Here is a 24,946-nt window from a genome sequence, read left to right on the forward strand (position 1 = left end):
CCCCCCCCCCCCCCCCCCCCCCCCCCGCCCACAGATCCCTGCTTGTATGAAGGCCACTCAGCATATAGTTGTACCTGATGCTGGATACTCCAGAGATGCATGAAGTTTTTGTTAAAAATCCTGAATATCAGTTTCTTAGGTTCTTTTCTAGAGACTCACTAGGAATTTATAGGCTGCACAATTCCTGCCAAAAGGCCCTGGAGACAATAGTTTAAAAGGGCTACAAGTAAGGCTGTATAACTTTTCACTTCTCCTTTTCGATGACTCCCAACTACCATCTGCTCCCAAGTCTGCCTGGCATGGCATTTCCCTCCCCAAAGCTCCAGAACCAGGTAACCAGACAGCATCTCTGCTAGACGTTGGAAATGCCCCAAACTCAGCATCTCTGTCTCCATACCCCAACCTCCTATGTTCTTGCTGTTGCCTCTGCCACACAGGCCAGAAACCTAGGCCTCATGCCTTTGACCGCTCCCTTCTAAAACCCTCGTTTCCACCTTTCCAGAATGTCCTGTCCCCTCCTCTCCACCTCTGGACCACAATTTTCCACTGCCTCTCAACTGTTCTTGCCCCCGGTCTCGTTCCCCTCCATTCCATCCCCCAGAAAGCTGACAGATGAGCTTTCCAAATACAGATCTGACCACAGTTCTCCTCTGCCTAAAACCTGTGAGTTTCCCTTGCCTTCAGGGCAAACTCCAGTCTCTGTGGCGAGAGGTCTGTGCCTCAGCTGGCTGACCCCTGCTGGCTCCCCAGTCTCCTGCAGCAGCCCTCAGCTCATGCTGTGGCTGCGTGAACGTGTGGTGTCCTTTCCTTCGTCTGGCCTTCAGGCACACCTCCGCTGTCTCACAGCCTCACCTTGCCCAAGCACTGCTCCTCCAGGAAACCTTTCCTTGAGGCTGGGCTCCTACACCACCCACGGTACCTCTCACACAGGACTGTAATAGCGCTTTTAAAAAATAAACAAAAACATCTGTTGAGCACTCGCTCTGTGCCAGAAACACTTTCTATGACCCCAGTTAATCCTTGCCACTCCTTGAAGGCAGAATAGTACCGTTCGTCCGAAGGACACACAGCTAACAAGGGGCAGAGCCAGAATTTGACTCGGAAGCCACACTCCTAGTAACTATGCAAGAGGGAGGACCCTTCTGGGGGCTCAGACCAGATCCTATCATAGTGGTACCTGAGGGCAAAATGGTCACCCATCCTCTGATCTGACCGTTCTCTTTATTCTCCACATAGCACTCCGCTGTTCTTTCAGGGCAACACCTCCTCAGACCCTCTTTGGAAGTGGCTGGGCAAACGCAATGAAATGTGATTGCTGTTAGCCGTTCCAGCCACCGGAGATCTGCAAGCCTCCCGTGACACGCATCCGACGCCCTGGAGCTTACTGGGCGCTTCACCAGTATTACGGCATTGGACCCTCACAATGCCCCAGTGAGAGACGCAAGGCTGGGAGGCTTCTTTCCATTATACAGAAGAGGATGGTGATGCTCGTGGTGAGTCAGTGGAGAGGTAAGACTCAAACCCAGGAGCCAGACCATGCTTTCTTCTAAAAGGCCATGTCTTTCCTTCCAGAAGCCCTTCCTGTGTCAACTGTCCAGCAGCACTCCAAAGAGCCCACAGGATCATGACGGCACCAGTGGCAGCACGGACCACTCTCAGCATAAAGTCCCAGTGCCTCTCAAATGGGCTTTCCAGGCCTGGGGCAAGGTTCTGCTCACCTCCCCTGCCTCATTTTCAACCACTCCTTCATCCTCAGCATACAGCCACACACCCAGGCCCCAGCACAGAACGTTCTGGCTGCCTGAATGCCCTCACTCCACATCTTCTCACCCATGCACACTACTGTCCTCGGCCGTCCTCTACTCATCCTACAAGGCTCGGATACCTCTCTGGGAAGCTTCTCCAGTGCGGATCAAAGCCCGTGATCATGTGCCCCTCAATTTTCTCTCATCCAGGCTCAAGAGTCCTGTTCCTTCTACTAGGCCTTGGGGACACGTTTGAGAAGCATCATGACATAGTGAAAGGACCTGGGTTCTAGTCCCAATTCTGCCACTAACTTGCTATGTGACCCTGACTGAGTCACATTTCCCCTCTGGGCCTGTTTCCTTTTCTGTAAAATGGGAAGAATAGTTTCTGCTCTGTCCAAATCAAAAGATGGATGGAAAGTAAGAGTGTGTTGTAGAATAAAGAGGACTTAAAAAAATGCAAAACAGCCCCACCAAAGCCTTCATCTGTATAGCCATAGGAACCTTCTCTCATTAATCAAAATCATGTTCCTAGTGACCCAGGAAGGCCTCATGGTCGTAGAGTAAACCTTAGGACGGCACCTTGCTGTTATGTATACACCGCACTGCGTAAGTCAGGTTCCGGAAGACGTTCCCTTCCATCTTGGCTCGGCCATAGGAGCAAACGAAGACGCCTCCCTTCCCATCCCGGAAGAGGCACTTGCGGATGAGGCAGCCCTGCACAGAGCTGGCCAGTGCCATGGCCTCCTTGTCCTTCTGCAGCTCCTGCTGCAGTGAGTTCAGCACGAGGCAACTGGGCAGCTGAATGGATGCCCCTGGAAGTGGTGGGCCGAGAAAGGAGCCCCCCAGTACAGGGCGTGGGCCCTGCACTTGGTAGGACAGTCTGTATGTGAGCTGGTCCTCGTCCTCATCCTCACCACTAGGACTCAGGCCTCCATCGCTGCTGTCTGGAGTTTGGGCCACCCTTTCCCCATCACTGCCCACCTCTGCCTCCTGTGAGCCAGCCTTGGAGCCTGGCTTTGGGGAGGTAGAAGCTGGGCTGGTCGGGCTTTGGCTGCCCTCAATGACAATGTCACAGGTCCTGGGACTCCAAGCCTGGTCCCTGCTCTCCAGGTCTAGGGACATTAAAGAGTCCGAGTCCTCTGTGGGGAGTACGCTGGGGGAGGACTTGATAAGCCCTACTAGATACTTGTAGGCCCAGTTCTTGTCTGCAGACGGGTGGCCCTCAACAGTCACAGAGTTGTTTTCACTGCCCACAAATTCACAGTTTTCCAGGACACACAGAGGCACATTGTGCAGGAAAACATGGGTGTTTTTGAAGGTGCAAAACTTCACTTGGCAGGTACCTGGGCCATGGACCTGAATGTGCCCATTCTCGAAGTTGCAGTTGTCAAACTGGACATGACCCGAGGTTGTCTGAGGAATAGAAAAGAGAAAGCAGATGAAACAGGGATAAGAACTGTTTTGCTAGTCAGTACTCTGTGCTTTAAGGAGGGTGGAGCCTGGAGAGGCCATTCATCTGGCTGATCCTGTTCTCCTCCTCCCTAAGGGCATGTGTCAGCCACGGCATAGGGGGACAGGGACAGGAAGCTGCTTTGAATCAGAGGGAGGAGAATTAGGAGTTGCCTGTTTTTCCCTCCTTCCAATCACAAAGGGACCGGAAATAAATAAAGGCAGGAAAGTTCACGCTCTGCAACAGGGCCCTTCCTAAAGACCTCAGGTCTCAGGTAAATTCCCCCAATATTCAATTGGTATCTAGTGAGAATATAAGCTTTGAGGGGTGAAGATGGGGACGAGGGAAGAAGCTGAATGCTCAGAGGGATGCTGGGTGAGACGGACTCAACACGGTAACACAGGAGGTGAACCAGCAGAGCAAGCATCACTCAAGGGAGATCAGGAAGGACAGGAACTGGCTGGAATTGAGCGCAACATTTCTGTGTCCCATGAAGGGCGAGGGAGTCCCGGTTTGGTGTCTTGGTTACATGAGCAAAGTGTGAGATCGTGAGGGGCCTCACCAGGTCTCACCTCTTCAGCACAGCTTCCCTGCACCACCCTCTCTCAGCCCTGCAGCACCCCACAGAACACCAGCTGGGCATGTGAACTCAGGACAGGGCCAGGAAGAAGCCTGAGAGCTGATAGGAGACAGACCACAAGGGGCTGAGCCCTACCTGGGCTGAGGCAGGCAGGTGCAGAAGCCCAGCCACAGGTCCCGGGAAAGAGTCCGGCCTGTTGGCAATTGGCCCATATGTGTATGGGGGAGAGGCAGAACAAAGGAAGCAGGCTTTGTCCCTAAAGATGGGGACAAGGTGTGCTGCCACAGCCGGGCAGTACTGAGCAGTAGGTAAGACGGGCTCTGGAGTCTGGCTTCACAGGAGAACTCCCAGCTCGGCTTCTTTCAAGTGTGTTACTTCGGATAGGACTTCATCTCTCTGAGGCTGCTTGTATGCAATACGGGGTTTGCCGGCTAACAGAGAGTGTGGAAAAGAGCCGGATGACCGAACATTAGCTACCGGGACCCGGGGTCAGGGACACAAAGAGCAGAGGCTCTGCTGAAGTGGGGAGGTATTGAATCCCACGCACCACTCAGCCGAGCCCCTTAGCTCCCAAGCCTGGCTGAGAAGCCCAGTTACTCTATATTCCTGAAAAAGAACTGTTTCCAGATTTCACCCTAAATTCCATCAGAAGGATATGAACCATAAAATGAGGGAGTGTTTCCTGATCCCACTGAGTAATCCAGACACATCCGTCCCTGAACCGTTTTTACATTCTCTAGCAGTGAGCACCCTGGAGAGCTTGGCCCAGAACTTACTCATCTTAACCCCTATAAGCTTCTTTATGGCTGACTTAATTTTTTCCTGCTGCAATTTAAATCCATTTTCCTCTTACTGGGTCCTCTTTGTAGGTGAACACCAGCTCTCTGGAGATGCAGAGCCATTGCTGGGGTTCTCCTCAGAAGTCCCTGAAAACCGCTGTGAAATCACCCTGGCCTTTGCGTTCTACAGGCAAGGTCATCCTAGCCCCTTGTCCTGTTTTCAGTTAAAAGATGATCACGGACGGATCATTACTGTATGCCAGGCCCCACCCCCGAGCATCTGCAACTGTGCTTCTGAGGGAGAAGGAGAGGCTGAACCAAACATATTCCTCTAAGAGTGAATGTCGTAGGAAAAGCGAAGGCTCTTGAATCAAACTCTTCTTCAGGGTCTACAGACCAGCGCAGGAGTTGTTCATCAGTCCTTCTGAACATTCTAGGCCTAAAAAACAGGCTTTTAAGTTTCCAAGGAACCCAGCATTATGTTAATTTCAAAAGTACTTAGAATTTGAGTTCTAACTTCAGTAAATATCCACCTGAGAAAGTTACTTAGCATCTCTGAGCTTTAGTGCCCTTGATCAGCAAAATGGGGATACCAAGTCTACTGTCTACCACCACTGTTTGTTGTGGGGAACAAAAGAAGTCACAGATGGAAAGTCACCTAGATTATGAGTATAGGCTTGGGTCCTAGTTCTGTCCCTTACTAAGTCTGAGACCCGGGTATGTCACTTAGTTGTGCTGAGCCTCAGTTTGCTCATCTAGAAAACCAGACGGCATGACCCCTCTCTCTCATGGCTGGAAAGCAGACACCAGGCACATGGTAAGTGCACTGTGGTCATATGATGATTATTACTAACCCGAGAGACCATGTGTTGTGACTGGTAGTCATAGTGGCAATATACTTATTAGGACAGGTTAGAAGTCCAGATGCTATAATGTTTCCAGGCAATGTAAAGCTGTAGACTATTCTGCTGGGATCTACCCACATGTCAATACATATTTGGCTTTGAATACAGCTGTGCTCTGTGTTCCTAGAAGATAAGTGTAGGCTGGTATTTCCTGACCCTCTCCCCAGTCACCCCTGGTAAAAGTCTGACCTTCCCTAACCTTCCTCCACAGCGGGGGGCAACGGGCTAAAGGTCACTGGTCCTGCATAGCCTCCCCTGGCTTTGGCCGTCTCTGGGCATGAAGTGTTCTCTGCTTCTTGTCATCATGTGGCACATGTGTGGACCTGGATTTCCCACCTAGCTACCCTACCTGCAGAGCCAGTTCGTCCAGTGTGGAAGGAAAGAAGTACAAAGCAGTTTGGGTCTTGAGTCCTTGGCTTATTTTTTAATACAGTCTTGCCAAAAATAAAGCAGATTGTTGATCATTACTGATCCCTTACCCATTTCTCATCTGGTGCAGAACTCAGAGGAGTGTGTTATAGGAACAACAACAAAACCCTCAATTCCAAAAAAATGGGGTCATAAACCCACTGTGAAGAGGCCCAAGTCAGGCCCAGAGAGGCCATCCATCTGGATGCAGGCACCCACCTTAAACATGAAGGGGGAGAACCAGGCCGGCATGAAGACAAGGTTGCACAGGCGAGTGGTGGAGCAGTGCTGATCGATGCTGGCGAGCAGGGCCACCTCTCCCAGCTTGCCGTGCCCTACGATCTCCACAGGCACCTTCAGGATGATTTCACCCTGCTCTTCGTACACACCTGGAAACAGCACGATTCGGTCATACAGGCTGGCCATGGCTAAGGCGCTGCCCAGGCTGTCAAACTCATGGCCTGGCCCAACGCTCAGGGTACGGCGTTCCCTCCTCCGGCGAAACAGAGAAAAGCAGACAGAGGACTCCAAGTCCAAGGCGTTCTTGGTCCAGGTCTTGGAGGCAAGGTAATGCTGCTTGAAGGCCTCCCTCCAAGACTCAGGCTCCACGTCAGGCTGATTGGGCCAGTTGGGGTGGCGGCATTCGGTGCATCCCAGACACAACTGCCGCCAGCGGGTGCCGTCGAGACTGAGTATCAGCTCGTACCAGGCCCTGCACACCAGGCTGCAGCGGCCCAGGTCGGGCAGGTGCAGATAGGCTAGGATCATGCGCCACAGCTCCAGGGGGAGGCCGCCGGCCTCCATAGTCACCTGGGAGACAGACACAAAACAACAGAGGTTTTTGCTGCCCCGGCTTACAGCTCTCTTTCTTAAAATATTCCCTGCCTTCTCCTGACTCCAAGGGTATGCAAGGGAACAAGGCTTAGCCAGTCATAGGACTCCAACCCCTCAAATGGAATTCTCCCCTGGGATTTTTCTAGCTGGAGCCAGCAGGGAAGACTCTCTTTTCTCTTGGCCAGACACTCTGTGGGTATGACTCTGACCTGCTGTCAGCCATGTTCCCCACTTGTGGAGAAAACTTTGTGGTACTAGAGCCAAGCAGAAATGAGGAGATGAAAGATGAAAAGTGAAAAGGAAAAAGAAAAATGTGATCACAAGTGATCACAGATCACAAGATCTGGTGGTACAGATTCCAGATTCCTGAAGCTGCCCTGGAATCTTCAGTTCTTTTTTCAATTCTGAGGTATCTAATGACCTTCTAATAAATACCCTTTTTTGCTTTGTTTGATTTGGGTTTCTTTTTTTTTAAATTTATTTTTTTTTTATTTTTTATTTTATTTTATTTTTTTTAAGATTTTATTTATTTATTTGACAGACAGAGATCACAAGCAGGCAGAGAGGCAGGCAGAGAGAGAGGAGGAAGCAGGCTCCCTGCCGAGCAGAGAGCCCGACGCGGGGCTCGATCCCAGGACCCTGAGATCATGACCCGAGCCGAAGGCAGCGGCTTAACCCACTGAGCCACCCAGGCACCCCAATTTTTTTTTTAATTTTTTTAAAGATTTTATTTATTTATTTGAGAGAGAATGAGTGAGAGAGAGCATGAGAGAGGAGAAGGTCAGAGGGAGAAGCAGACTCCCCAAGGAGCTGGGAGCCTGATGCAGGACTCGATCCTGGAAGTCCGGGATCATGACTTGAGCCGAAGGCAGTCGCTCAACCAACTGAGGCACCCAGGCGCCCCTTGATTTGGGTTTCTATAACTCGTCACTAAGATTTTGGACTAATACAGAGGGAACCCACCTTTGGCTGCTACAGTCCTAGAGCTCTGGATTTCCTACTCTCAAGGAAGGGATTTCTATTTCTTCACACTAATAGGAGTAAGAACTGAGCAGTGAGTGTCCATCTGTCTGCCTCTCCTGTTACCAGATCAAATAATTTCCACTGTCAAAAAAAAAAAAATAATGATTTCCACTGTCTCCCACGTAAGGCAGCCTTAGGAAAGACGATGCTGGATCACAGGCTGTGGGTTTTGGTCTTGGCTCTGCTATTAGATACTGATGCAACCCTACTGTCCGAAACACCTACCCTACTGGCTGCCCAACCATCTGCCCCCTTGCTCTCTGCCCCCTTCCAACCAACAATTCACCCCACATATTTGGAGATGCAGGGCTCCCCGGGCTATGTCTGAAGAATAATACTACCCCAGACCCTTGGCAGCAAATAGCTGGACTCTGGTTCGCTCCAAATGGGCCATTGAGATCTCCAGGGAAATAGGAGTTGCAATTTTAGAATCAAGTCGACTTCTGGGGCACCTGGATGGCTCAATAGTTAAGTGCCTTCAGCTCGGGTCATGATCCCAGAGTCCTGGGATCGAGCCCAGCATCAGGCTCCCTGAAGCGGAGGCCTGCTTCTCCCTCTCCCACTCCCCCTGCTTGTGTTCCTGCTCTTGCTGTCTCTCTGTCAAATAAATAAATAAAATCTTAAGAAAAAAAAAAAAAAAAGAATCAGGTTGACTTCTTTCCTGAATAGAAGAGAATGAATGACTTCTTTCCCAAGTTATAAACTCAGGAAAAGTTGCTAGTGACCATTCTCTCTGCCGGGGTGGGAGTGGGGATGGGGAAGAAGAAGTTAGTCTACATGGAGAGAAGAATGAATCAGAGACAGTAAAAAAGGGCATAAATCAGAGACAGAGAAAAGGGCATAAACCGGGGGCATCCCAGTTTCTCTTCAGCACTCCAGGTCATGGCTCCAGCCTCTGTCCAAAACTCAGCTTTAGCTTTGCCTTTTAAATTCCATCAGCTGGCTCTGTACTCTTGTTATAAATTCTTTTTGCTCAAGTTGGCTTCTTTGAATTCCTGTTATTTAAACCTAGCCAAAGCCCTCTCATTTATGAGTGTCCGTTTCCCCACCTAAACACAAGGGGACTGTGTTAGATGACCTAGAGCAGCTTCCAAGTCTGAAACCCTAGAAAGTCTCTAGACAAGTAGGAACTAAACTTGGAAACAGGCAGACTTCACAACAGACTGTAATCAAGTTGTTAACCTCTTCAAGGCCTTGGTTTTCCTCTCCTTTTTATGAACATGATGATCATACCTGTCAGCTATCTAGGCTCAGGAAGGCTGGAAGCACAAATGTGTGACTATGTCTACAAGAATTCTGAGCTTCATCGTAACAGGTCTGGCTCTAACTCTACAGATTAGTATTAGGGCCTGGGTATGTAGGTTTCTCTATAACGATCACCTCGTAAGACTTTCCGAAGTCCTTGACAGTGCTGAAGAAAAGCCACGCTCTGGACTGGTAAACATCACAGAACAAAGGCTGGGCTCCTGGTAGCTGTGACTTCCTCACACGAACACTGCTTTCTTTATTCACAGCAGTCTCCGTGATACCTGTGTCTCCCGTTCTTCACCTCCTTCTTTTAGCCATACCTTTTCAGGCTTTTTCAGAGAAAACTTGTGGGATTGAGTCCCAGGTCAGACTCTATGCCCAGCAGGGAGTCTGCTTGAGATTCTCCCTTTTCCTCTGCCCCTCCCCTTCCCCAGGCAGACACAAACTCTCTCTAAAATAAATAAATGAATCTGAAAAAAAGAAAAAGAAAAAAAAAAAAAACCTAAGAAAATATGCAACCTCAGGATAGGCAAAGATTTCTGAGAACACAAAAGGTACTAATCATAAAAGACAAAAAATAATGAATTGGTCTCTCAAAATTAAAATTTTCTGCTCATCAAAAGATACCATTAAGAAAATGAAAAGGCATTTGAAAGAATGGGAGTAAATCTTTGCAATGTACATACAGGACAGACGGCTCATATTCAGAATGTATCAAGAAATTCTACAGCTTAGTAATTTAAAAAATCCAACAAAAAATAGGCAAAGGTTTGAACAGAAACTTCACAAAAGAAAAACAAGCAGCAACAAGTTCAAGAGATGTTCAACGTCATTAGTATTCATTACCTGATTTGTATCAAAACCATAACGAGAGGGATGTGTGTCACACTCACTACAACGGCTGAAACGAAGAACACTGAAAGCATCAAAGCATCAAGATGTGAAGCTCCCAGAATTCTCATACATTGCTGGTAGGAGCATAAAATACTACAATCACTTTAGAAAACTGTTTGGTAGCTTCTTCTGCAATTAAACAAACACCTATGCTATGATCCACTCCTAGGTGATTCCACTCCTAGGTATTTACCCAAGATAAATGAAAATGGACATCTACACAATGGTTTATAGGAGAATGTTTACAGAGGCTTTATTCTTAATAGTAAAACAAACAAAAAATCTGAAACCACCCAAATGTCCACCGCCAGAAGAGCGGATAAAGCATGGTGTACGCATGCAATGCTACATTCTTCGGCAGTAAAAGGGGACGAACTACTGATATATATAACAGACAGCTGAGCCACAACAATAATGTTAAGCAAAAGAAACCAGTTGCAGAAGACAACATATTGTATGATTCCATACAGGTGAAGTTCAAAAACAGACAAAATCATCTACGCTGAGAAAACGGGAACAGCACTTCAAGGGGTCACATGGAAACTTCGGGAGTGAAGCAAACGTTTACATCTTCACTGCTGTGTTAGTCACACACATGCAAATATCTGAAAAAATTCACTGGACTGCATACTTCTGTGCATCTTATTGTATGTAAACTGTTTCTCAATTTACAAAATAGTACAGATTATCATCTCTCCAGGCCTGCTCTACACAATCCAGTTAATGGCACCATTACCTTCCACCTTGCCACCCCAGTCAGTAACGAGGGAAACCTCCCTGATTTCTTCTCTGTCGACTTCTCTCCTGCTCTCTCCCAGATATTCTCTCACATTGTGTGTTTCCACCTTCTTAAGCAATCTCAAATTAGTCCTTTCCTCTCTCCTTTCCCTGTCACGGAGTTGTTTCTGGCCTCACCGTCTTTGGTTTGGATTCTCAGCCGGTCTCTCTGCAACTAGTCCTGCCTCCTCCAACCAATCCACTTCACATCCAGCCACCAAGGGAAGCTTTCTAAAATGTAAATATGGGTATGCCACTTGTCAGCCTAGAATTCCTCAATAGCTCCCCATGGCTTCCAGGATAAAAGTTAGCACAAATGACAGCTATGAGCTGGTCTATTTCTCTAGTTTCATCACTGATCTTCATCCCACCTACCATCTCTCTCCCAACAGCACCTTGCTCATAGGGCTTTTCTTCATCCTCTCTCCTCAGACATCAAGCTCCACTTTTGGCTTCCCAGAGCTACCTGAAAATAGTTCTACCGCAGCCTTCTTAAAGTGTGAATCAAAAAGAGTACATGGTGATTTGTATAGTGATTTGTTTTATGAGGGAAACATCCTGCTAACCACTACCGAAATCAGAAAACAGAATTTTGTCAGCTACTCTAGAAGCCTCCCCATGTGCCCCAATCCAATTCTCCCCACAAAGGTAAACATACTCCTGATTCTGTATTATCACTTCCTCTTTGTGGTTTCACCACCTAAGTATACATTTTTAGATTCTAGAGTTTGACTTTTGTCCTCAGGTTTTTAGTTCAATGTGTGTTTGGTTCTCATTCCACCCACAGGGTCCCCTTCCATCCCTTTCTTTTCAAGTTGCATGTTGAAGAAGCTCAACCATCTGACCAGTCTCCGTCGGAATTTTGCTGACTGCATGCTTTCTCATGGGAGAGTTCAACTTGTTGCCCTGTCTTCTGTATTTTCTGCACATTGGCAGCTGGATCCAGAGGACTGATCAGACTCAGGTGCAATCCCTTTAGCAAGGGTACAAGTGGTATTGCATGTTTTTATCATCAAATGTCCATAAGTCTGGCTGTCTCTTTTTTTGATGTTAGTGTCCACTGATGCTCAATACCTAGATCCATGAATTCCCTGGAGGTAACAAAGTGGTGAGAATTCTAACTGTATCATTTGGTTGATTTCTTGGTGAAGAAATTATATTAGGAGATGCTTCTCCTCAAATACCATTTGGTTACCCCACTGTACTGTACCCTTAGGAAAGGCCTCTTTCATTTTCTAGGTGTCGAGACAATGAATTGGTTCCATGCATCCATTATTCTTTGAAGGTAACCAATCTGTGTGTGTTTAAACTATTATGATGAATTCATGGATTTAAACCTATTTTACAGGTTTAAAGTCTTTGAAACTGCTATTCATACTGAAGCTCAAATTGAGACATCTTTGGCCTCAGTTTGGTTCCTCAGTCATTTTGACACAGCCTCAGTAATCTTTGATAGCATCCTTGCCATGTGGTATGTCAAGATGTTCCTGGCTCAGTTTTTATATATCCTCCCAGACATGATATTAGACACTTAAGAAAAAAAAATTTTTAAGGTTTTATTTACTTATTTGTCAGAAAGAGAGAGAAAGTACAATGAGGGGGAGTGACAGGCATAGGGAAAGGGATGTGGGAACTCCATCCTGGGAGTCCCTGATGTGGGGACTCCATCCTGGGACACTGGGATCATGACCTGAGCTGAAGGCAGATGCTTAACTGACTGAAGGCAGATGCCTTACCCAGACATCCCTCTAAGAAATATATATATTTTTTAAAGATTTTATTTAGTTATTTGACAGACAGAGATCACAAGTAGGCAGAGAGGCAGGCAGAGAGAGAGAGGAAGGGAAGCAGGCACCCTGCTGAGCAGAGAGCCCGATGTGGGGCTCGATCCCAGGACCCTGAGACCATGACCTGAGCCAAAGGCAGAGGCTTAACCCACTGAGCCACCCAGGCGCCCCTAAGAAATATTTTTAATTGAAATTTTTATTGAGGCAATTGTAGATAATTACAGATTCATATGCAGTTTTAAGAAATAATATAGAATAATCTCTTATATACTTTCTCAGTTGCCCACAGTGGCAACACTTTCCAAAACTACAATCACAACCAGCATAGTGACATTGAGACAACCTACTACCTTATTTGGATTTCTTCAGTTTCACTTGGAGTCATTTTTGTGTCTGTTTGCATTACATTCTATACAGTTTTATCACCTGTGTAGGTCTGGGTATCCACTACCACAGTCAAGGCACTAAAAAGCCCTGATACCACAAGATCCTTTATATTACTCTTTTATAACCACACCTACCATCCTGATGCCTCTTCCCTGTTCTTTACTTGTATTTTTAAAAAAGATTTTATTTATTATTATTATTTGACACAGAGAGACACAGTGAGAGAGGGAACACAAGTAGGAGAAGTGGGAGAGGGATAACAGGCCAGGCTTCTCATGTTGTTGGGAGCTAGATACAGGGCTCTATCCCAGGACCCTGGAATCATGACCTGAGCCGAGGGCAGACGCTTAACCAACTGAGCCACCTAGGTGCCTCTCCTCTTCCCTGTTCTTAATCCTTTATAACCACTAATCTGTCTTCCATTTCTTTTCTTTTTTAAAGAGATCTTAGGGGTGCCTGGGTGGCTCAGTGGGTTAAACCTCTGCCTTCGGCTCAGGTCATGATCTCAGGGTTCTGGGATTGAGTCCTGCATCAGGCTCTATGCTCAGCAGGGAGCCTGCTTCCTCCTCTCTCTCTCTCTCTGACTGCCTCTCTGCCTACTTGTGATCTCTCTCTGTCAAATAAATAAATAAAATCTTAAAAAATAGATCTTATTTATTAATTTGTCAGAGACAGAAAGCATAAGCAGGCAGAGTGGCAGGCAGAGGCAGAGAGAGAAGCAGGCTCCCTGCTGGGCAAGGAGCCCGATGCAGGACTCGATCCTGGACTCGATCCCAGGACCCTGGGACCATGACCTGAGCCAAAGGCAGCCACTTAATCAACTGAGCCACCCAGGCATCCCCTGTCTTCTATTTCTAAAACACTGTCACTTCCAAGATGTCACATAAACGGAATCATACAGTACATAATCTCTTGGGATTGGCTTTTTTTTTTTTTCACTCAGCATAGTTCCTTAGAGATTCATTCAAATTGTGCACATCACTAGTCCTTTTCTTTATAAAGCTGAGGCGCATTCCGTGGTACAGATGTGCCACAGTGTGCATCTGCAGAATCTTGACAAAGGCATTCACACATGTAACTCCAACCTATATAAAAAATAGGATATTACCATCACCCCAAAATATTCCCTCACGACTTTTCTGTCAATTCCTACCCCAAATCCCAAGGGGCAAACACTGTTGTGAATTTTCCAGCATACGTTAGTTTTGTTTGTTCCAGAATTTCATATAAATGGAAACATGCAGTATGTATTCTTTTGTGCTAAGGCTTCCTTCACTTAGTATTACCTTTTTGAGAGTCATCTATTTTGTTGCATGTATCAGTAGTTCATCCCTTTTTATTGCTGAGCAATTATTTCATTGCATACTATATTGATATATTACAGGCTTAAAAAATCAATTCTCCTACAGATGGAAGACTGAACTGTTTCCAATTTGGGGCTATTATGAATACTGCTGCTAGGAGTATTCTTACACAAATGCTTTGTGGACATATATTTCAATTTCCCTTTGAGTGTGTTCACATCTCCTATTTTTTTTTAATTGGGTAATCTTTTTACTATTCAATATAGGACTTTCTAATACATCCTTTGCCAAATATATGTTCTGTGAATATTTTCTTCCAGTCTGTAACTTATCTTTTCATTTTCTTGATGGTGTCTTTTGATGAGAAGTTTTAAATATTGCTGAAGTCTAACTCACCTTTTTCAAATGACTGATCCCTTTTAACGGAGAAGGTTTTGCTAATTCCCTTGTTGTGAAGATATTCTCCTATATATTTTCTTCTAAACGCGTTGTGATTTAACTTTTATATTTTGATCCATGATCCATCATGAATTAATTTTTGTCATGGTATGAAGCAGTGGTTGAAATTAAGTGATTCCAGCACCATTCGTGGAAAAGAATCTCCTCTCCCCAGTTGGGTTGCTTTGGTGCCTTTGTTCAAAATCAAATGCAGTAGTGTGGGTCTATTTCTGGGTGATTTATTCGATTTCATGGATCTATTTGTTAATCCTTATGCTAGCACCAATCCTTATGCTAGCACCAAAGTAGCACTACATTTCTGACACTTTTCCTTTCCTTTTATGAATTGTACTTCCATCACACCTCACTAAAGTCTAAGAACTCTACCTCATTCTGGATCCTGAAGACTTTCTCCTATGTTTTTTTCTTAAAGTTTTATAATTTTACATGCAGGTCTGTGACCACTTTTGAGTTAATTTTTGATTAAGGTGCAAGGCTTAGTTTGAAGTTCATTTTGGGGGGCTTATGGTTGTCCAATAGTCCCAGTACCATTTTTAGAAAAGCCTATCCTTTCTCCATTGAATTGCTTTTGTACTTTTGTCAAAAATCAGTTGAGCGATAGTACTTGGCAAGATGGTGGAGGAATAGGAGACCTAAATATTATTAGGTCTCAGGAGTTCAGCTAGATAGTTATCAAACCATTCTGAACACCTACAAACTCAACAGGAGATGGAAAAGAAGAAGAGCAGCAAGTCTAGGAACAGTAAATCGACCACTTTCTGGAAGGTAGGACGGATGGAGAAGTGATTCTGAGGCAACATATGAGAAGATAGACTGTTGGGGGAAGGGGTAGGCTCTTGGCAAGTGAGAGAGCTGCACAACACAAAATCGGAACTTTTAGAAGTAAAGGATGTTGTTCCAGAGGCTAACCAGGGGGCGGAGCCCTCATGGGGACAATGTGGTCTCAGGACCTATGGGGTCACAAAAAGACCAAGGGTGTCTGAGTTTGGCAAAGCTCCCAGGCATCAGAGCAGGGAGGCCAGCTACAGAGACTGAGCCAAGGAGGGTCTCCCAGCTCGGAGTTACCTTAAACTATGATCTGAGGCACAGTCGGGCCACTACTCTTCGAGCAGGGACCCCACAAGTGGCAGATCCAGAGAGACCCCCTCCTTCTCCTCCAGGAGGAGCGGCACGGGAACACGTGGCAGGAATCTGCTGGGTTTGGAGACCCCAAACAGGGCTGTGCACCAGAGATAGAAACGCCTGGTCACAGGCCAGGTGAGCACAGAGTGCGGCCAGAGATCAGGGAGACGGGAGTGACTGACTGCTTTTCTCTGAGGGCGCACTGAGGGGTGGGGCCCTGAGCTCTCGGCTCCTATGGGGTGGGAGATTTGGAGGCTGCCATTTTCATTCCTGTCCTCCAAAGCTCTATGGAAAGCATTCAGGAACAAAAGCTCTTGAGAATGAACCAGAGCAGATTACTTAGCCTGACCCCTGGCAAGGGCGGTGCAATTCTGCCTCCGGTAAAGACATTTGAGAATCACGGGGCAAGAGGACCCTCCCCCAGAAGATTAGCAAGAATATCCACACAAGACCAAGTTCACCAATCAATGAGAACTGCAGAACTCCAGAGTTAGGGGAAAGCAACACAAAGAATTCATGGCTTTTCCCCCATGATTCTTTAGTTTTTCAAAGTTAAATTTTCTTAATTTTGTTTTCTTTTTCTATTTTAAAAATTTTTTCCTCTTTCCTATTTTAACGTTTTTAAACTATTTTATCTTATCAATATCTTTTGAAAAATTTTTCATTTTTATAGTCATATTTTATCCCTTCCTTGTACTTAACCTTATTTTTTGTATAGATATAGGGTTTTTTTTTCTTTAAAATTTTGGGATACATTTTCTTCTAATAGCTCAAAATATACCTGAAATCTAGCACATGGCTTTGTTCTGGTCTCCAGCCTAATCACATTTTTTCCTCTTTTTTCAACCACCTTCTTATCAATTCCTTTTTAAGGATCTTTTTAAATTTTCATCCTTACAGTCATATTCCATCCCTTCATCATGTTTACCCTTATTTTTGTATATATATAAATTTTTCTTTCTTTAAAATTTTGGGAGGCAGTTTCTTCTAACAGACCAAAATACACTCAAAATCAAGTGTGTGGCTCTGTTCTATTCACCAGTCTAAAATATATATATATATATATATATATTTTTTTTTTTTTTTTTCCTTTTTCTTCCCCCTTTCTTCTCTCCCCAGTATTGGGTCTCTTCTGATTTGGTTAGTGTATATTTTTCTGGGCTCATTGCTACCTTTTTAGTATTTTGTTCTCTCATTCATCTATTCTTATCTGGATAAAATGACAAGGCAGAAAAACTCACCACAAAAAACCCCAAAACAAACAAACAAAGAAACAAAAAAAACAAAAACCCAAGAGATAGTACCAATGGCTAGGAACCTAATCAATACGGACATTAGTAATATGTCAGAACTAGAGTTCAGAATGATGATTACCAAGGTGCTAGCTGGGCTCAAAAAAAGCATGGAAAATACTAGAGAATCCCCTTCAGAGGAAAAAAGATCCCTTTCTGGAGAAATAAAAGAACGAAAATCTAACCAAGTTGAAATTTAAAAAGCTATTAATGAGGTGTGATGGAATATGGAGGCTCTTACTGCTATGATAAATGAGGCAGAAGAGAGAATTAGTGATATAGAAGACCAAATGATGGAGAATAAAGAAGCCGAGCAAGAGAGAGACAAACAACTAATGGACCACAAGGGGATAATTCAAGAGATAAGTGATATCGTAAGATGAAACAATATTAGAATAATTGGGATCTCAGAAGAAGAAGAAAGAGAGAGGGGGCAGAAGGTATATTGGAGCAAATTATAGCAGAGGATTATCCTAATTTGGTGAAGGGAACAAGCATCAAAATCCAGGAGCCACAGAGAACGCCCCCTCAAAATCAATAAAAATAGGTCCACAACCCATCATCTAATAGTAAAACGTACAAGTCTCAGTGACAAACAGAAAATCTTGAAAGCAGCTCAGGACAAGAGGTCTATAACATACAACAGTAGAAATATTAGGTTGGCAGCAAACCTATCCACAGAGACCCAGCAGGCCAGAAAGGACTGGCATGATACATTCAGAGCACTAAATGAGAAAAACATGCAGTCAAGAATACTATATCCAGCTAGACTGTCATTGAAAATAGAAGGAGAGATAAAAACTTCCAGGACAAACAGAAACTAAATGAATTTGCAAACACAAACCACCCCTACAGGATATAGTGAAAGGAGTCCTCTAAGGAAAGAAAGAGCCTAAAAGTAACAGACCAAAAAGAAACAGGGACAATATACAGTAACAATCACCTTACAGGCAATGCAATGGTACTAAATTAATATCTTTCAATAGTTACCCTGAATGTAAATGAGCTAAATGCCCCAATCAAAAGATACAGGGTATTAGAAGGGATTAAAAAAAAAAAAAAACCCATTGATATGCTGTCTACAAGAAACTCATTTTTAGACCCAAAGATGCCTCCAGATTTAAAGTGAGGGGGTGGAAAACAATTTATCATGCTAATGGACATCAAAAGAAAGCTGGGGTGGTGATCCTTATATCAGATAAATTAGATTTTTAAGTCAAAGACCATAATAAGAGATAAGGAAGGACACTATATCATACTTAAAGGGTCTGTCTAACAAGAAGATCTAATAATTTTAAATATTTTTGCCCCTAACATGAGGGCAGCCAATTATATAAACCAATTAATTAAAAAAAAAATCAAAGAAACACATCGACAATAATACAATAATAGTAGGGGACTTTAACACCGCCTTCACTGAAATGGACAGATCATCTATGAAATAAAAGGCTTTAAATAACACACAGGACCAGATGGACATTACAGATATATTCAGAACATTTCATCCCAAAGCAACAGAATACACATTCTTCTCCAGTGCACATGGAACATTCTCCAGAACAGATCACATCCTGGGTCACAAACCAGGTCTCAACCAGTACCAAAAGACTGGGATCATTCCCTGCATATTTTCAGACCACAATGCTCTGAAACTACAACTCAATCACAAGAGGAAAGTTGGAAAGAACGCAAATACATGGAGACTAAAGAGCATCCTACTAAGAATGAATGGGTCAACCAGGAAATTAAAGAATTTAAAAAATTCATAGAAACAAATGAAAATGAAAACACAACTGTTCAAAACCTTTGGGACACAGCAAAGGCAGTCCTGAGAGGAAAATATATAGCAATACAAGCCTTTCTCAAGAAACAAGAAAGGCCTCAAGTACACGACCTAACTCTATATGTAAAGGAGCTGGAGGAAGAACAGCAAAGAAAACCTAAACTCAGCATTAGAGAAATAATAAAGATCAGAGCAGAAATCAATGAAATAGAAGCCAAAAGAACAGTAGAACAGATCAACAAAACTAGGAGCTGGTTCTTTGAAATAATTAATAAGATTGATAAGCTCCTGGCCAGATTTATCAAAAAGAAAAGAGAAAGGACCCAAATTAATAAAACCATGAATGAAAGAGGAGAGATCACAACCAACACCAAAGATATACAAACAACTATAAGAACATATTAGGAAGAACAATACACCAGCAAATTTGACAATCTGGAAGAAATGGAAGAAATCCTAGAGTCATATAAACTACGAAAACTCAACCAGGAAGAAATACAAAACCTGAACAGACCCATAACCATTAAGGAGATTAAAGCAGTCATTAAAAATCTCCCCAAAAAACAAGAGCCCAGGGCCAGAGAGCTTCCCAGGGGAATTTTACCAAACATTTAAAGAAGAATTGATACCTCTTCTCCTTAAACTGTTCCAAAAACTAGAAATAGAAGGAAAACTTATAAACTCATTTTATGAGGCCAGCATTACCTTGACAAAGACCCCATCAAAAAGGAGAATTACACTCTAATATCCTTGATGAACACGGATGCAAAAATTCTCACCAAAATACTAGCCAACAGGATCCAACAGTACATTAAAATGATTATTCACCATGACCAAGTGGGATTTATTCCTGGGCTGCAAGGTTGGCTCAACATCCGCCAATCAATCAATGTGATCAAACACATTAATAAAAGAAAGAACAAGAACCATATGATACTCTCAGTAGATGCTGAAAAAGCATTTGACAAAATACAGCATCCTTTCTTGATCAAAACTCTTCACAGTGTAGGGAAAGAGAGTACATACCTCATTATTATCAAAGCCATCTAAGAAAAACCCACAGCAAATATCATTCTCAACAGGGAAAAACTGAGAACTTTTCCCCTAAAGTAGGAACAAGGCGGGATGTCCACTATCCCCACTGCTATTCAACATAGTACTAGAAGTCCCAGCCTCAGCAATCAGACAACAAAAAGAAATAAAAGGCATCCGAATAGGCAAAGAAGAAGTCAAACTCTCACTCTTTGCAGATGATATGATACTTTAAATGGAAAAGCCAAAAGGCTCCACTCCAAAACTGCTAGAACTCATACAGGAATTCAGTAAAGTGTCAAGATATAAAATCAATGCACAGGAATCAGTTGCATTTCCATACACCAACAGCAAGACAGAAGAAAGAGAAATTAAGGAGTCGATCCCATTTACAATTGCACCCACAACCATAAAATACCTAGGAATACATCTAACCAAAGAGGAAAAGAATCTGTACTCATTAAACTATAAAGTACTCATGAAAGGAATTGAGGAAGACACAAAGAAATGGGAAAATGTTCCATATTCATGGATTGGAAGAATATCATGAAAATGTCTATGCTACCTAGAGCAATCTACATGTTTAATACCATCAACTTTTTTCAAAGAAATGGAACAAGTAATCCTAAAATTTATATGGAACCAGAAAAGACCCTGACTAGCCAGAAGGATGTAGAAAAAGAAAGCCAAAGTTGGTGGCATCACAATTCCAGACTTCAAGCTCTATTACAAAGCTGTCATCATCAAGGCAGTATGGTACTGGCACAAAAACAGACACACAGATCAATGGAACAGAATAGAGAGCCCGGAAATGGACCCTCAACTCTATGGTCAACTAATCTTTGACCAAGCAGGAAAGAATGTCCAATAGAAAAAAGACAACAAATGGTGTTGGGAAAATTGGACAGCCATATGCAGAAGAATGAAACTGGACCATTTCCTTACACCACACACAAAAATAAACTCAAAATGGATGAAAGACCTCAATGTGAAACAGGAATCCATCAAAATCCTTGAGGAGAACACAGGCAGCAACCTCTTCGACCTCAGCCGCAGCAACAGAAATATTACCACAGGCAAGGGAAGCAAGGGCAAAAATGAACTACTGGGACTTCATCAAGATCAAAAGCTTTTGCAGAGCAAAGGATACAGTCAACAAAACCAAAAGAGAACAGAACGGGAAAAGATATTTGCAAATGACATATCAGATAAAGGGCTAGTATCTAATATCTATGAAGAACTTAGCAAACTCAACACCCAAAGAACAAATAATCTAATCAAGAAACAGGCAGAAGACATGAACAGACATTTCTGCAAAGAAGACATCCAGATGGTCAATAGACACATGAAAAAGTGCTCAACATAACTCGGCATCAGGGAAATACAAATCAAAACCACAGTGAGATACCACCTCACACCAATGAGAATGGCTAAAATTAACCAGTCAGTAAATGACAGGTGTTGGCGAGGATGTGGAGAAGGGGGATCCCTCCTATACTCTTGGTGGGAATGCAAGCTGGTGCAGCCACTCTGGGAAACAGTATGGAGGTTCCTCAAAAAGTTGAAAATAGAGCTACCCTATGACACAGCAATCGCACTACTGGGTATTTACCCTAAAGATACAAATGTAGTGATCCGAAGGAGCATGTGCACCCCAATGTTTAAAGCAGCAATGTCCACAAGAGCCAAACTATGGAAAGAACCTAGATGTCCATCAATAGATGAATGGATAAAGAAGATGTGGTCACACACACACACAATGGAATACTATGCAGCCATCACCTCCCCCCCGCCCGAAATCTTTCCATTTGCAATGATGTGCATGGAACTAGAGGGTATTATGCTAAGTGAAGTAAGTCAATCAGAGAAAGACAATTATCATATGATCTCCCTGATACGAGGAATTTGAGAGGCAGGGTGGGGGGTCATGGGGATTAGGGAGGGAAAAAATGAAACAAGATGGGACCAGGGAGGGAGACAAACCAGAAGAGACTCTCAGGAAACAAACTGAGGGTTGCTGTGGGATTGGGGGGAGGGATAGGGTGGCTGGGTGAGGGACACTGGGGAGGGTATGTGCTATGGTGAGTGATGTGAATTGTCTAAGACTAATGATTCACAGACCTGTACCCCTGAAACAAATAATACATTATATGTCAATAAAATTAATTAATTAATTAATTTTTTAAGGACCTTCCCTCTCTATTCAAGCTTCCTGCATCCATAAAGAAATTTTCATGTAGGGGCACCTGGGTGGCTCAGTGGGTTGGGCCTCTGCCTTCGGCTCAGGTCATGATCTCAGGGTCCTGGGATCGAGTCCCGCATTGGGCTCTCTGCTGAGCAGGAAGCCTGCTTCCCCTTCTCTCTCTCCCTGCCTCTCTGCCTACTTGTGATCTCTGTCAAATAAATAAATAAAATCTTAAAAAAAAATTTTCATGTAGAAATTCTTGAAGTTCCACTGTGAATAAAAAATTAAAGAATAAAAATCCCTTTTATTCCTGAGTTCATTTGTTTTGTAAATATAGCCCTTATGGAGTGTGGGGGTACTGGGATGAGAAAAGCTTGATAGGAGATAGACAACCTGGGATAGCAAGAATTGAGCACTGCTGCAGCTTATAGAGCTCAAGAGGAAAGAACATTTTTAAACCAGACTTGAAGACACTTCCCCTAACAGTGGTTCTTAACACATGGCTCTTGGTCCTCTACCTCAGAATCACCCAGGGCCTGTTCCTAGCCCCACTTCAGATCTCCAGAATGAGAGTCTCTGGGGTAAAACCAATTATCTGCATGCTTACCAAGGTCCCTGGTGACTGTATAAAAAGGGCCCCCATCCCCCACTTTGACACAGCACCCTCAATAAACATATCTCCTCAGCTTTCACCTCTCTCAGTGATATGGCCCTCCCTGTATCATCGCAAAGTCAGAAGATCTGGACCATGTTGTAGGAGACCTTGAGCAAGTCACTTAACGCCCTGGGCTTCCGTCTCCTCATATATAAACTGGAGACCCTGATACTACCCCAGAGGATTTCTGCAACCATAAGGAGATCCAAGGTCCACTGTGTTGGGAATTAGTGCTTTTTACTAACTAGTCCCAGTTTCCCCTCCTGGGTTATTGATAGGATCGCACTGGCCCCTCCAGTGGTTGGATGGGCCACATGGCTAGTATTAATCAATGAGTTTTGAGCAGAAGGGGTGTGTGCTACTTCCGGACTAGAGACTTAACTGCCTATGCAAGATCATCCTGAGTTCTGTTTTTCTTGGGCAGCACAACTGGCAACATTTGAGACCATGGCTACTCTGGGAGGACAACCAGCATCCCCATGCTAACCTGAAACAGACACACATCATGCATAAAACATAATCCTGTTTTGGGTTAAGACACTGAGAATTTAGGAACTGTTACTACAGTACAACCTAGGCCTTCCTGACAGATAGAGCATGTGAAACTCTAAACGGCACTAGTAGGAAGCTCCCAGATACCCTGAGATGCCCATTCGATGGTTTGTCTGAAGCCACCTTTAGTGAACTTCCCAAGACTGAGCCAAAATCTAGCTCTTAGTTACTTCTTCAGTTGGTCTCAGTTCTGTTCCCCTGGAGCCACTGGAGTTCTGCTCTCTTATACATGTTGCATGGTGGTATAGGCCTTGGATGCCAAACCTGGAAGCTTGTACTCTGTCTACTGTAGGTTCCTCAGGAGGAGAGTGGCCTGATCAGAGCTCTAGTTCAAGGAGATGCATCCACGAGAGGTAGGTCGGATAGAGCAGTGATAGCAGAAATTTACAGCTTAGCAAATACCAAATGATGGTTTCCTTCTTTCAGGATTATGTGAGGGCCTCCAGAGGATTTGGGGCAAAGCTGCCTGGCATGGAAACTACTGGAGCTTCAGTTTTCTTAGGATTCCAAGAAGCCCCACAGTGAAAGCTATGGGTCTTGCAGCAGGCCTGTCAAGGGAAGGAAGATATGCCAGTAGAGGATTTCCCACCCTTCAGCACATGCCTTCCTCTAAACTTGGCCATGTCCCCAACTCTAGCAACACCCCACAGGCTGAATCTAGAATGAGGCTGATAATTCTACCCCGAGGACCCCCTCTGAACTCAAAGAGGATTTCCTTTTATTCAGCTGTCACACTCCCTATTGTTCCATTGGCTTTATTTACTGTACCTTTACACTAATCCATGGGGATCCATGCAGCAACAGGGATTTCTATAACCAGGTAACAGTTAAAAAAAATGTATTCAAGTTTTGCCCTTCCTTTTTGCCAGTGGGGCCTCTGAGCTATGGAATTAAAAGTAACGAATGTCCCCTAGGGCTTTGTGCACCTGGAGTGTGAGCCTGGAAAGAGCTGGAGAAACAACAGTGGGAACTTGTTTGGGAAGGGAGGGAACAGGGCCTGAGGTAAGCCTCAAGTTGTTCCCTTTGTGTGTTCCCAAGAGTGTGAGAACTCAGGGCTTCTATGTGGCATCCTCCTAACTCTCTGAGTCACCGGGTGCCCCCAGTCTCAGCAGGTGGGGCAGAGCGCACCCTCCTGGGACGTGAGCCCCATAAGACTTGGCTCTCAACAAGCAAGCTCTACTGCTTCCCAGCATTGTGACTTGAGCAAATCCTTTAATCTTTCTGAACCTCTGTCCTCATCTGTAAACAGGCTCATGATGGCTGTCCTACTACACTTCATGAGCATTTTGAGAATTTCCAAAGAAAATCGTTTATTCAACGAAGATTCATATGTTGCTCACTGTCTCACTAGGCATTGTTCTAAGCATTGACAAGCAGTAAACAAGTTGAAGTCCTACCTTTAGACATAAACAATAAATTTAAAAACCAGTAACAAACGCTATGAGGAGAAAATAAAGCAGACTAAGGGGCATGCGTGTGTGTGCCATTTTAGATACGGTTGTCAAGGAACAGGTCCCTGGGGAAGTGACATTTGAAGAGAGACCTGAATGACATTTGAAGTCATGGGATGGGATGAGCTCACTAGAGAGACAGAGAGAGAAGTCTGATGACTGAGTCCTTGCCAGGCTAACATCTAAAGGGCATGTAATGGAAAAGGACTCTGCAAAGGAGAAATTGGGAGTGAATACGCTTACAGAAGCGTGCAGGACTCTGGTCAACAGCAGGCACTGGAAGAGAAGCTT

General features: G+C 44.3%; 1 protein-coding gene across 1 annotated transcript in view; it reads right to left on the reverse strand.

Annotated features, from left to right (window-relative positions):
- LOC111146246 (F-box protein 10) overlaps positions 1 to 6,680 on the reverse strand; it is a 26,100-nt gene extending 19,420 nt beyond the window's left edge. The window contains exons 1-2 of the mRNA XM_022501707.1: positions 6,090 to 6,680; positions 2,328 to 3,161 (exon numbers count right to left, since the gene is read on the reverse strand). Of these exons, the coding sequence (XP_022357415.1) occupies positions 2,328 to 3,161; positions 6,090 to 6,674 (1,419 nt within the window). The 5' untranslated portion in view covers positions 6,675 to 6,680. The remainder of the gene's footprint in view (positions 1 to 2,327; positions 3,162 to 6,089) is intronic.
- Positions 6,681 to 24,946: the final 18,266 nt, after the last annotated feature.

Source organism: Enhydra lutris, unplaced genomic scaffold, assembly GCF_002288905.1.
Source record: "Enhydra lutris kenyoni isolate GAN:26980312 unplaced genomic scaffold, ASM228890v2 scaffoldscaffold13, whole genome shotgun sequence".
Lineage (NCBI taxonomy): Eukaryota > Metazoa > Chordata > Mammalia > Carnivora > Mustelidae > Enhydra > Enhydra lutris.